This window comes from Saccostrea echinata, unplaced genomic scaffold (assembly GCF_033153115.1).
Source record: "Saccostrea echinata isolate AGI-Se365-2 ecotype Australia unplaced genomic scaffold, CSIRO_AGI_Sech_v1 ptg000009l, whole genome shotgun sequence".
Lineage (NCBI taxonomy): Eukaryota > Metazoa > Mollusca > Bivalvia > Ostreida > Ostreidae > Saccostrea > Saccostrea echinata.
The window spans coordinates 19,557,039-19,570,870 of NW_026889758.1; the positions used below are offsets into that span (position 1 = coordinate 19,557,039).

The following is a 13,832-nucleotide window of genomic DNA, read 5'->3' on the forward strand; positions in this document are numbered from 1 at the left end:
TTACTTTGAAAGTGAATTCCTTTGCGACAACAATAGGAAAAAGCATGGGGGGTTCTGTGATTATGAGTTCTTAAATAGAACTTTTCAACTGTCTACATTTATTATGATAAACTGTATGTTGCATTACTTATTGAATGACCCTCGTATTTTATTGACAATATGTCAAAAGGATTGGACACAAGTTCCAAAAACTTAGGTAGTCCTTTCCCCATTCATGAATCTGACTAAGCCATATCATTTACATAACATTAAAGTACATAGAAAAAAATCGTTTTTATAGCTAAGGAATATCATTAATAATGACGATTATAACGACGATGATGATTATATTGATAATAGTTTCAAAAGAGATAATACAAACAAGTATTAATTGAAACGATCCGTCTTATGAATAAGTTTTTGAACAATACCATTATTTTTTTAATTTTCCTACAAAGATAAGAATTCTGACATCTCTCATAGCAAATGATGAACATTTAACATTTTTACATTATTATTTACATTATTAATTACAAGTACATTCATCATTAAACGTCTAGCTTCTAAATAATTTCTACACACGAAGAAAAAAAATGATGACTATCCTCATATCCACAAGAACAACTTGGATTCGTTATAATATTACTTCTATATTCACAAAATCATTTAAAATACAATTGTGTCTTAGCCTTGTATGTAAAATGTTCAGATACCTTTTACCATATGATAATTTTCTGTTTAAAATTCCTATTGAAGATATTTTCCTTGTTTCGTTACTGGGTGAATTCTATTTGCGAATGGTTTCGGGGACAAATTACTTGTTAAGTAATTCAAGTTTGCGTTGTGGTAATGAATAATTACATGAATAATAATTCGAAACAGCTTTTCTAACCTTTGGTACAATATTTTTCATGTGTCAGAACCTTGTCTCTTCTTATTACAAGAGGCTCCCAACCAGTTTCAACACAATGAGTTTCTTGATGCTAATACCTGTAACAATTTTTGCAGCTGGCATGCAGTTGAACGTTTTCAAGTTTTTCAATAGCCTGACCAAACGTCAGATGCATCCTCAAGAAGTCGAATAAAGGAAATGTAAATTTTGTTTAAATTATCTCTGAAGATATAAGTTTCTTAAGAAGTCCAGGTTTTTTTGTAGCCTTTACTGACAATACCACCCGAAATCATGATTTGAACAAACTTGAACCTACACATCTGGGGATGCATCCATAACCAGAAGTCTCCGTCGAGACTGTAGCTCTACTGGTTTGTACTGATAACAAAGGAAGAGAAAGGTAGCACTTGGACTTGAAACATGCAGTAGCAATAAATAGAGTAATGATCCTTGGTTTAGTCTCTTTTTGTAGCAAGATTAATTGCTATCAGACTAAAACTGTAGGAGGAGTAGCCTTTTATAAAGAAGTTTACAAAAAATTCTATTTTAATAACCATGGCAATATCATTCAACAAAATAAAAAAATAAAGACAATTGTGTTTCTTAGTGTAGTATACTTGTCTACCAAGTTATACCGAAATCAGACCAAAACTGTAAGAGCAGTTGGGTTTTGAAAGTATTTCACAGAAAATTTTCTATTTTTAGTAACCATGGCAACCGTTCAACGAAATCAAAAACTAATAAACAGAATTATGTATCTTAGTGTAGTCTACTTGTGTGCCAAGTTATACTGAAATCAGATCAAAACTGTAGGAGGAGTAGCATTTTGAAAGTTTTTCACAGAAATTTGTATTTTTAGTATCCATGGCAACACCGTATACCGAAATCATATACCAATAAACAGAATTATGTATCCTAGTGAAGTCTACTTGTTTGCAAACTTATATTGAAATCAGATCAAAACTGTAGGAGGAGTAGCAATTTGAAAGTTTTTCACAAAAATTTCTATTTTTAGTAACCATGGCAACACTATTCATTGAAATCAAACATCGATACACAGAAATATGTAACTTAGCGTAGTCTACTTGTGTGCCAAGTTATATTGAAATCGGACCAAAACTGTAGGAGGAGTAGCATTTTGAAAGTATTTCCCAGAAATCTCTATTTTTAGTAACCATGGCAATACCGTTCATTGAAATCAAAAACCGATACACAGAATTATGTATCTTAGTGTAGTCTACCTATGTGCCAAGTTATATTGAAATCGGACCAAAACTGTAAGAGGAGAAGCGGTTTGAAAAATTGTTTACAGACGGACGGACAGACAGACAGACGGACGAACGACGGACACCCTACTATCGCATAGGCTCTTGTCTCAGAACAGTAGAGCTAAAAATATGTCTAATAGTGGCTTTGCTGTTCTCCAGAAGAAGATTTTTGAAGATTTTGTCCAATAATTTGAACAAAATTGATTCTACAATACCTGGGGATGCTTTGTTACAACGCACTTTGAAAAATTGCGTTAATTTTGGGACCACGTTAACACACTTTGAAAAAAAAATTATTCCTTTTCAAAGTGCGTTAATATCGAACCATATTAACGCACTTTGAAAAAAAAACTGTGCACGGCTTGGTCAATATTCTTGCAAATTTTAGGTATGATAAATAATTATTTGAACCTGGTTGGATAACTTTTCGGTGATGACGTCAGGATCTGAGATATAGACGTTTTAAAGATTTTTAGGAGTTGTCTTGTTTCCAAAGGTTCTAGAAGATGTTATAAAAGGGAAATGGGTCTTTTAGAAATAAAGGAGGAATGATTGTTTAATAGCACAGTTTCGTTTCTTTTTTTCTTTTATTCTTTAAATTTTATCCAGTCTCTAATAAGTTCGGTAGATGTAGGTGTTGATAAGTGACTTAAAGCATTGCATTTTTCTTAGGGAAAAGGGGGTAATCATGATTTTTTCCATACTATGAAAATTTTCTCTCTCTCTCAGCATATTCATCTATCTATCTATTGTGAACATATATGAAACAATGGTTGACTCATTTATTTGATAGTAAGAAAATAAACCTTAGCCATATTACTCACTCGATTGAAATTTTTACCTCGTTCACTATTAACTTTTTCTCAAAAAAGTTATGCAGTCAGATTACTTCTAAATCTGTAATTTGATATCATAAAACCGCTAGACATGTCCAATAGCATGTTTTAGTTACCATGTAAATGCCTTTTTTTCTGAGGAATCATTGTGGATATATTTTGAATAAAGGTTATGAGGCTCTCTTCTTTGATATAAGAGGGTGCGTACCTTTTTTTCAGGAAAGCTTATCTCAATCATTTTCATCTATTTTACGTTCACTGAAATTTATTGAGAGAAATAATATCAAATATCATACCAGTTATGTAAATACATATATTTGTGTGAGAAAGATAGAGTGTTGGGCTGAGGGACTTTCTACCTGTCTTCTCCTCGTTCTCGATGAATTCATCAGTTTTTCGGAAGAAATATAACAAATTAATGCTGTCTATTACTAAAATCTAAGTCCAGAATTTCTGTTTTGTACGTATTTTTTCAAAAAGCGTTAAGTGTCTCCATGGTAAAAAATGTTGATGTACACTCTTAATGCAATTTGGAAAAAAATTTCAAAGTGCGTTGATTTTGTCCCAAATTTAACGCACTTTGAAAATTTTTTTCAAAGTGATTTGATTTTGTCCCAATTTTAACGCACTTTGAAAATTTTTTTCAAAGTGCGTTGCCACAATGCTTCCATATAAATATGACTAATTATGGCTTTGCTGCTCCTGAGAAGAAGATTTTTGAAGTTTTTTCCCTTACATAGACATGTCAAAAGTTGATCCCCCATCGTGGCCTCACCCTACCCCCAGAGGTTATGATTTAAATAAATTTGATTGTACATTACATGAGGATATTTCCATATAAATATGACTTATCATGTCTTATCTATCTATGATTTGCTACACTATCTGTGGATGCTTCCATATTAAAGTGACTAATCATGGCTTTGCTGTTCTTGAGAAGATTTTTTAAATTGATTTCTAGGTCAACTGAGTCACTCAGGTGACCTATTGCTATCTTTTTTCGTCCGTCGTTGTGCAACGTGCGTCATAAACTTTTGGACATTTTCAGCTTCTTCTCTTGAACCACTGAACCAATATCAACCAATTTTGACATGTAGCATCAATGGGTGAAAGGGTAAAAAATTGTGAATTCATGGTCCCTCCCCCCCCCCCCTGGGGCCTGAGGGGTGGGGCTAAAATTATCAAAATTAGTGCTATCTTTAAAAATCCTCTTCTTTACTCCTGGAGATCAAGCAGTCAAACTGCTGGCATGATTTTAATAAGCATTGAGCCCGCTACCAAAATGTTGAAATTCCTGGCCCCATGGTCAGGGGTTCTGGAGTTAGGGTGGGGTTCTAATGATCATGTAGTGAACACACATAAATTCTTCAAAAATCTTCTTCTCTCCCCCTGTATATAAAGCAGATAAACTAGGTGTATGGTTATGATGATCAAGAGTGCCTCTTCCAAATTTGTGAAATTTGTGGCCCCAGGGTGAGGGGTTCTGCAGGAGAGGGGATCTATTGATTACATAGCGAAAGTGCATTATTTCTTTGAAAATCTTCTCTGCTCCTAGGTATTTAGCAGGTAAACCAAGTATATATAGGTATGGTGAGCAAGAGCGCCTCTTCCAAAATTGTAAATATCTTGGCCCTTGGGTCAGGGGTTCTGGTGTTAGGACAGGGCTCTATAGATCATATAGTAAAAATGCATAAATTCTTTAAAAATCTTCCTCTCTCCCTCTCAGTAAGACTATACCTTGTCATTTATTCAACATTTATTTACTCTTTCTTCTTTTCTCTTGGACACCAAGTATGCAAACTTTTTGCAAGATTATACTGAACAATTTGCCTTCCACCAAAAATGTGAAATGGATGTCCCCTTTGTCCAGGGTTCAAGTTTCGCAGAAGGGCATGAAGGGTTGGTTACATATTGAAAATATATTATTCATTTTAAAATCTTTATTCCTGGACATCTAGCTGCAAACTACCAGTATTTAATTTATTATAATGAGAAATTAGCTCTCTACCAAAAATGTGAAATTCATACCCAACGTATCCAGGGTTTAGGTCCTATGGGATGTGCGGTGAGCTAGATTGATCATGTATATATAGAAAATTCACCTTTGTGAATCTTTACTGCAGTCAATCTAGCAGGAACTGTTGCATGATTTTAGAAAATTACATATTCTTTAAAAATCTTGTTTAAATATCTAGCAAGCAAATTGCATGATGCAATGAGCTTTGAGTCCTTTATCAAACGCCTTAAAACCTGGTCCGTTTTACAAAAGGCAATTTTGAACAGAATCATTAAGTCTGCAAAATTTTACAATAAACTGAAGTTTTTGGTCTTAGTCGTAAGTTCTTTTGCCTTTTATCCACATTATGACACATACGTTATAACCTTTTACTCATTATTACGCACTTTTTATCGGAATTAAAGTATATGACAGAAACCAATATAGTTCTTTAAATGCCATTCTAATATGACGAATTAATAGAAATGATTTCATTACTTAATGTATGCAAAAGCGTAAACTATAAAAGATAAAGTAAGGAATGGATAATACTGGTTCAATTTCTTTGTTTTATTCGGAAAATTGCAAAAGCATGTTTATACCTCTAATATATCTCAATCAACTTTTGTTGAAAAAAATACGATAAACAAGCGAAATATTTGATAATTCATTTACAAAAACACAGATACACATATAGACCCCTTATCTCAAGTAAATCTCAAGAAATACTATAATTCACACCTGTTGGTTCTATAAATATGCAAAATGGAATTCATGTCAATCTCCAGCATACTTAAGAATACTTATTGATCCCTTGAGGGACCGGTCATTTAGAACATTCTCTCTCTCTCTCTGCTTTTATCAAATCTGGCTACAACACTTCCCATTAAACATAAATATTTTTAAATGTACAGTTTTTTTCCGAAGTAAATTATGTTTAAAAACATTGTTTATGTCCCAAAAAAGGCAGAATTTTAAACACGTAAGCGCGGTAAGAATACTGCTGCACATATTGGATGAAGCTATTGACAAAAATAGCAAAAAAAATATTGCCTACGTGGATTTCAGTTTGCAAAGCATTAATTAGACGTGAGCATTTAACACTGAGAAGAAAAGATCAATAAATGATAATGTACGCCAATAAATAGGAGAAATGTAAGTGTTTACAACTGTACATAATATAAACATAAGTACAGAGGACGTGATAGAGTGAAGGTCTGTAGATGTCTATCTTAATGTCTGACCATCGGCGAAAAACAACGTCATTGCGACGACTAATTGAGTTACAACGACCAGAGAAACTTATTTCTATGTTCTATGTTCCGATCTGACATCTCTCTGGTAGGCACTCGCTGCAGCATGTTCCGGAAAAAGACAACACGATGAAACGCTTGCGAAATTCATTAATTCACTTGTAGTAAAATGGCAGAAGCGCTTCCTGACATTTCAGATCCTGCTAACGTTAAATGTGATCTATGTTTTTCATATTTCCTTGTGAATTGGGCTTGTCATGATTGTGCCCAGAATTTGTGTGATAATTGTCAAACGTTACACTCCCGAAGTAATGCAAGTAAACAGCATGGAATATGGCTTCTTCGGGAAGACAAAGATGACGAAATGGAATCCGGAAGTGACGCCATTGATATAGATGATATCGAATTACACATCTGTCGCATTCACGAAGAACAAGTATGTGAATTGTACTGCAATTTATGCGACATGCTTGTGTGTCACATTTGTGTTCGGACAATTCACAAGACTCACAATATTTCGGACATCGGTGATGCCGCTGAGCAAAAATTTAACCAGCTGAGAAAGAAATTCGAACACCTTGAAAAATATGAACTTGAAAAGGCAAGAAAAATGACAGAAAACTATGAAGAAAACAAAGCTGAGTATGTATCTAGTGCAGCTCTAAAGAGGGAATTAATAAAAGAAAGAAACGAGAAGTTGAAATTTGAACTGGACAGCATTACTGACAATATGCTTAAGGAAATTGAAACCAAAGAAGAAGTAGACTTACAGTTCATCAATAGAAAACAATTCAAACTGCAAAATCTCTCAACGAAAGTGGCAGAAACGATTCACTTCTGCAGAAACAACTTATCAAACAAAAGTGGTATAAGTTTGCTTGATGCATGTGCAGAGACTGAGCGGAAAGTAGAAAAACTGAAATTACCATCTGCTGAAACCGGACCAGAAAAGATTTGTCCGCCGGAATTTGTTTCTGGCAAACAAGACGAAGAATTCTCCAAGGTGTTTGGAACTTTAGAATACGAACCAAGACCAGTGTTGACGAGACGCCGAACAACCGTCGCGTTTCCTCTCAACGTAAAAGCTCAAGTCATCGCCAGCTTCGCCCAGAAAGCTCGAAATGGGATTTACAGTATATGTACTACCGGAAATGGAAACGCCATGATAGGAACAGAGGAGAGAATTGTTCAGGTCGTCACAATAACTGGAAAAGTTTTAGCCAGCATCAAGGTGGAAATAACGCCATACAACATTGCATGTTCCAAGCTGGGCAAGGATCTTTACATGAGCACATGGAACATGGAAATAAAAAAACTGAAAAATGGATCATTTACCCGCTTTATTGATACCAGTCCTTTCCATGCTCAGGGACTGTGTGTAAACGAAGATGGAGAAATTTTGGCATGTCTCTATCACAAAGAGGATCAGTTTGGCAAAATTGTGCGGTATGACAGCACGGGAAAATCGCTGCAGCAAATTTGTAGTGATGAACGTCGGCGACTGATGTTTCAAAACCCCGCCAAAGTCGCCTCAAGTGTGACAAGAGACATTGTAGTAGTGGACATGGCTAAGAAGTGTGTGGTTGCAGTTGCTGCAGACGGTCAAAGAAAATTTACGTACAAGGGTCTCAATGGTGGGAAATTTGAACCAAAATGCATTGATTGCAGTACGTTGGGTAGCATACTTGTGGGAGACCATGAAGATCGAGTTCATTTATTAGATAAAAATGGCAAGTTCCTGCAGTACATTATGACAAAGGATCATGGGTTGAATGACATTATTGGACTTTCCAGTGACCGAGAAGACAAAAGAATCTGGGTATCATGCTTTGACAAAGTCATCATTGCGACATTAGTTTGAAATGACAAAGTAGTTGGTCACTGTAGCCGTGAGCAGGCTTATTCAGTTAACTAAGGATAGTTCAATATCAATTAACGTTTAAGATTGTCTTCTTTTTATAAAGTGCTTATTAATTGCTCTTGCCTAGAAGCTACGATAAAATACCAATCAACAGAACACAGTTTTGTGTATTGATAGACCAGGATGAGCATTGTGAATACGAACAATATACCTGTTGTATTGTCTGCGATAGACGTTGACTCCTCTGTCGTTGTTGATATTGTCTCGTCTGTCGTTGCATTAATCTTCGGTGATGTTGTTGTTGTTATTTCTGGACAGCCTGAGTCTGAGATTGGTACTGCAGTGTTCTCTGCGAATAATATAATAATTTATTTTATTTTACAGTCAAAGTCATTATAAGTTAGTTTTTGGGGGGGACGTTGTTAAATTAATGTAAATTGTCTTGCTAAAATAAAGAGCCTCTGTGTTTTCATTGAAGCGTTGGTTTGGAAGGAGCGAGGATCCTCGCTTTTTGCGATATTACCAAAAATTAAACGAACTTAAATCATTTTAATTTATTTTTATTCTGGTATTAGTATTGTTTAAGTCCTTTAATGTGAATTACATGTAATATGTATTGGTATTATTTAAGAACCCTCTATACACTAAAGGAACGTGTTTTGTTTTGTTTTTTATTTTTTATTTTTATTATTATTATTTGGGGGGTGGGGTTGAGAAACCTATACTGTGTAGATATTGAGCTTGTCCATTTATTTTTTAACATAGAGTACTTGGCATTTGCCCACAGGAAAAAAAACGAGGTATCAATGAAAGAAATCACTGTTTAAGTGGGGATGCAAATACATACATGCAAATAAAGAGTTCAATTTAATTATCTAGGCCTATTAAAATGCATAAATTAATATCAGATTAAATAATACACGTTAAATTTCAATTTATTTTATATAAGATCAAAGGGCAGATACCTCTTAACTGCATCAAACACCACAGAATCAGAACTCTTTCGTGTGCAGTGTATGAAGTGTTCTTTAGTAATTCAATTTGATGGAAAATGTGTATTGCATGTCGCAGTTAGCTTCATTAGGCCATTCCAAGTTTTTAGCGTCCATCATTGTTCAAGTACCTACCTACCTACCTATTCACAAAAATCACACAAGCCTAAAATTAAACACAAACTTAAAAGTCTTAAAAACGAATGTTTTATCTGTGTGTGTTTCTTTATTTTATTTTCTTGCAGAGAGATAGATTACTATGCAAACGAAAGTATTAAATGCTAAGTATTTACTATTTTGATGGGTTTTTGTTTAAATATAGAATGAAAATGACAGCATTCGGATGTTTCTACCATATTAATTAATTTCGTGACTTTGGATTTTGTGTAGTTTTTTCTGATCTCGGGTTTCAAAAAACCAAGGCGAACGTTAAGCACAGAAAAAAAACTTAAAATGGCCTTATGTAAAGAAGATTTGTCTTTTACTTTTTTACTAACAGTTCAAAGAATGAGTGAAAAAAATACATAAATGATACATTTTCATGAGCACTCCAAAAAGTTCACGCGTTCGTATTAATTAAAATAAACATACATGTATATATTTATTTCTTTTCCTTTCGAAGATTAATGAATTCTTATATTGAAAATATAAAGAGTAAGAAGTGCGAGGAATGTGATGTTTACGTAAATATTCTACCTTTAACCTCACCTACAAATTATATTACGATTCGCAATTTTTTTTTATTTTGTCCAAATCTTGTTGAATATAAAAGTTGAAGTGAGTTGTCCCATTCCCTGTGTAATTCCTCTACTGGATATTTGAGAATAAAAAAAAATCTTCAGGATATAACAAAAAATAATGTAGAAAATATAATGGTGTTTGTATATTATATTCATAGATTTGTATCTACCTAATTTATGGACGATGCCTGGAATGACGTTACAGAGATATACAAAGTCGTCCAGGTGATAGATATAATCTGTGTCTGGATCGTTAGCTATGGCCTGTAGGTCAGAGTACATGAATTCACTACCCACTCCCACTGCATAAACCTCCACTCCAATTGACCGAAGGTCATCTGCTGCTTTATGGGTCTCATTTTGACTATGAGACTTCCCGTATGTCAGAACCACAATTGCCTTGGAAGTTCCATTTCTGGATTCAAAGGAATTTGAATAACTGTAATTCAGAGCCAGATGAGTGAAGGTTCCGCCTGTTGGCATGATGGACTTCAGTGATTGTATAGCGGGTATTAATTCGAGAGAAGTGGCATACGTGGTCAATGGAAACTGTTCTGTCACATTTGAAGCATATGTAATCACAGAAACGAGGGTCTCGTTCCGCTCAATTGTGAGCCATGACGTCACGTTGGCAACGAAATCCACTACTTCTTCAAAGTTATCTTGAGAGATATTTTCTGATGACTCAAGAATAAATAGAACATCTTGGAAAAAAAGACAATGACATGATAGCATAAACTAAAGTGATAGCGTATAAAACTAAGGCGATAGGGTATTATCAGAACGTACATGTAATAAAATGTTAATTTCGAAAAATATCAAATAATGTCAAGACAAAAGATCTTGCAATCTAATTTTCAATAATGATTACAACGAATCTTCGTAGAATCTTTCTTGTTAACTCACAAATCATTGACATAACTTCGGTATAATAATATATACATGTTCTCTCTGAAAATCCAATCAAAATTAATTGTATTCGCCATTTGTCTTTTCAAAAAGCTATAACTTTTTACGAAAATGACACAAGGTTTTATCTCAGACTTTTACAAGTTAACGTACCTTTGTATGCGCTGTATGTCCCACTAATTATTAAACAAAGAAATATTAATATCCATGTATAAGTGTTAAGGAATTTCTCCTGTTTCATGATGGTGAGATACTGGCCATCTTAATCAATAAATTCATACATTATTTATTAATCCCTATAATTGTCAGGAAATCTACAAACAACATCCGTGTTATTCAAAATCAATCGCAAATCATGCAAACAATAAATTGAAAATATGAAGTGTAAATAATAAAGTAAAACAGAGAGAGAGAGGGAGAGAGAGAGAGAGAGAGCAATGAATTAAGAATCAGTTATTCAGTAATTCAATATCAGTAATATAGACATGGACGATGTCTGATACATGCATATACATACATGTATATCAGGTTAACAAAGAAAATGTATGTGACTTTGCTGGGTCGCTTGACTATGGGAATACTTGAAACTTTGGATTAATGACAGTAAAATATTTGTAGTCTGCGAGATAGAATTTTTTTCTAACGCTGTTTCTTTACAACAGTGGCACAATTTTTGATCTGTCCCGTAGAAAACAAATTCAGCTGGGAGTGGGGTGGAGGGGCAAACATAAATTCCTTGACAAGGGAAAAAAGTTAACATGCGGAGACTATTTTCAAGGGTGCAAATCGTAAAGAACTACGCACGCTAACTCTCGATTCCCGCCTACATTTTACCCCCATTTAATTCAATACTAATGGCAATTTGGCCGTAAAATCTTTGTTGAATGCAAAGAACACTTCAATGGTATTGACTGATAATTTTAATACCAGTGTTAAATAGTTCATTACCCCTAATTCCAGCTTTTTAAATAAGGGGGGTAGACGATATTTTTCATTGAAATCGGGCTTTAAAGCATCACCACACTTTAAAATATTCTTGGATATGAATAGATGTTCCTTAAATCTTTTCTTATGTTTTACTCATATAAAATTAAACATATATTATTAATAAAATACAATGTTTTACTTGTAAACCCCTTTGAAATTGGTGAAAAAAATAAGCATTTTTGTGGTTTTTTTGTCTGTAAACATATGCCCCCCACCCCACCCCCCGTGAAACACAAACAGCTTTGGTACGAATTTGTGAAAGGACAGTCCATATTACCTGTAAAAGGGAATTTTTGTTTCACGGGGGGGGGGGGGATGTTTTAAAAATATTTTCCTTTTTCCGTTGATTTCTATAGTGAAAAACACACGTTTTACCAAAATTATAGAGTTATCTCTCTTTGTTTTCCCAACGAAGTAATGTTTTATGAAAATTCATATAAATATCTATATATATAGATATGAAAAATCATTCAAATGTGTTAACTTTTGAAAATTGACTTTGAAGTATGCGGGAGAACAATACTATCGTTCGCAGTTCTAAGTACTGGTATATACGATATGGGGTGGTGTAATTTCGACGGATTTTAATTTTGCACTGAAGTTTTGTTCAAGTATGCTATAGTCTGTTATACTACAGTAATCTTGAAGTTTCTCCTTCATTGCTATTGATATTTTAGTGAGAAGTAAATTAAAGAAAGCGGCTTGGTAGAACATTTACTGGAACCTGCTATGTTTCTGATTAGGAATCCAGTACAGAATCCAGTATAAGTATGGTAATTCAAATTCATTTTGATTAACAATATTTAATACTGACATAGATTTTGAAGAATTTCCTCCTTGTATTACCACTTGCAGGGTTTTGTTATTGTAATCAAAACATCAGGTTTTACAGTTCTTGACAGAACATTTTGAAATAGAAGACATGGGATCGGAAAAGGAATCTTCAAATATATCTCTAATAGAAATTGTACATTCCTTCAATTTTTATGTATGAACTGTTGGTTTTGTACCAAAACTAGGAATATGAAGACTGCACATATGACACATGTTTAATATACCTGAGGATTATTCGAGGGACACCGATTGAACTCTTGAGTCCATGTCCTTTATAGACTCAAAAGACTGACGCCTTTTTATACAGGGTATATCAGTATCTGCCAGTATCATTTCGTTATACTATGTACTACTCATGAAGGAAGAAGTACCAAAATTATCCTCGGGATAGATTGTCCACCAGCAGAGATACAAATACGGTGGTTAAATTGAAATATGGAGATAACGAAGAGTAATCAAGCTCAAAAGTCCATTGAAACAATACAAATTGGGAGCAGAGCAAACACGGGCCTTTAAAAAAAAAATCAGAAGTGGGATCAGGTGCCATGGAGGAGTAAGCATCTCATGTCGACCGGTCATGATCGGGAAAATCCGTAGACAATCCAGTGTGTAAATAATGGATAATGAATAACAATTAGTATGAAAAACGTCGGTCAGCATTCTACTTAATGATAGACTGTATTTGCTGACAAGGTGTTTTATAATCTACACTACAATCGCTGGTAACTTTGTTACAGTGGATCGTAGACGCGGCCGGTTTTGTTTGACAAAACTAATAGAATAAAAGTTCGAGCGTCTTTTCAACACTGAGTTCAACTCAATCAGTCCATAGTGAAGCAATAACTGAATAAAAGGGGTCGAATAACATTCTTTGTTTTGTAAAAAAAAAAAAAATGGTCGATCAAAATCACAGTGCTATCGTTGCAACATATTGGAAATGAGTTTACACAATGAATGTCATTTTTTTGTTCTCCCCCCCCCCTTTTTTTAAATGTTCATTTTATGGTCTCTTGGTCTTCGATCTCTCTGATTACATTTAAAAAAATGTGTTTGCTCGTTTTGTTGAGTTTAAATTCACACAAATAATAATTTAAAATCGTGGAGAGATGGTCCAGAGATAGCAAATCTAAATATAAAGTCGAATGCAACACATTGTATCAAATGAATCATCTGGTCATTTTAGGAAAACAATACACAATATCGGAAAGATATTTCCCTTTCTGAAACCACAGGAACCCGATAAATCATTAGAATGCTAAAATATACAGTGTCGGATCATTTAGAC

General features: G+C 34.1%; 2 protein-coding genes across 2 annotated transcripts; one reads left to right on the forward strand and one right to left on the reverse strand.

Annotated features, from left to right (window-relative positions):
• The first annotated feature begins 6,393 nt into the window (after positions 1-6,393).
• LOC133183424 (uncharacterized) lies at positions 6,394-8,261 on the forward strand. The gene has a single exon (XM_061318384.1). It carries the CDS (start codon positions 6,394-6,396, stop codon positions 8,083-8,085), a length of 1,692 nt encoding a protein of 563 aa, XP_061174368.1. The 3' UTR covers positions 8,086-8,261.
• LOC133182512 (collagen alpha-1(XXI) chain-like) lies at positions 8,128-10,300 on the reverse strand. The gene is made up of 3 exons (XM_061317357.1): positions 9,988-10,300; positions 8,297-8,434; positions 8,128-8,135 (listed from the first exon to the last, which is right to left on the reverse strand). The coding sequence occupies exons 1-3, from the start codon at positions 10,298-10,300 to the stop codon at positions 8,128-8,130; spliced, it is 459 nt and encodes a 152-aa protein (XP_061173341.1).
• Between the last annotated feature and the right edge of the window lie 3,532 nt (positions 10,301-13,832).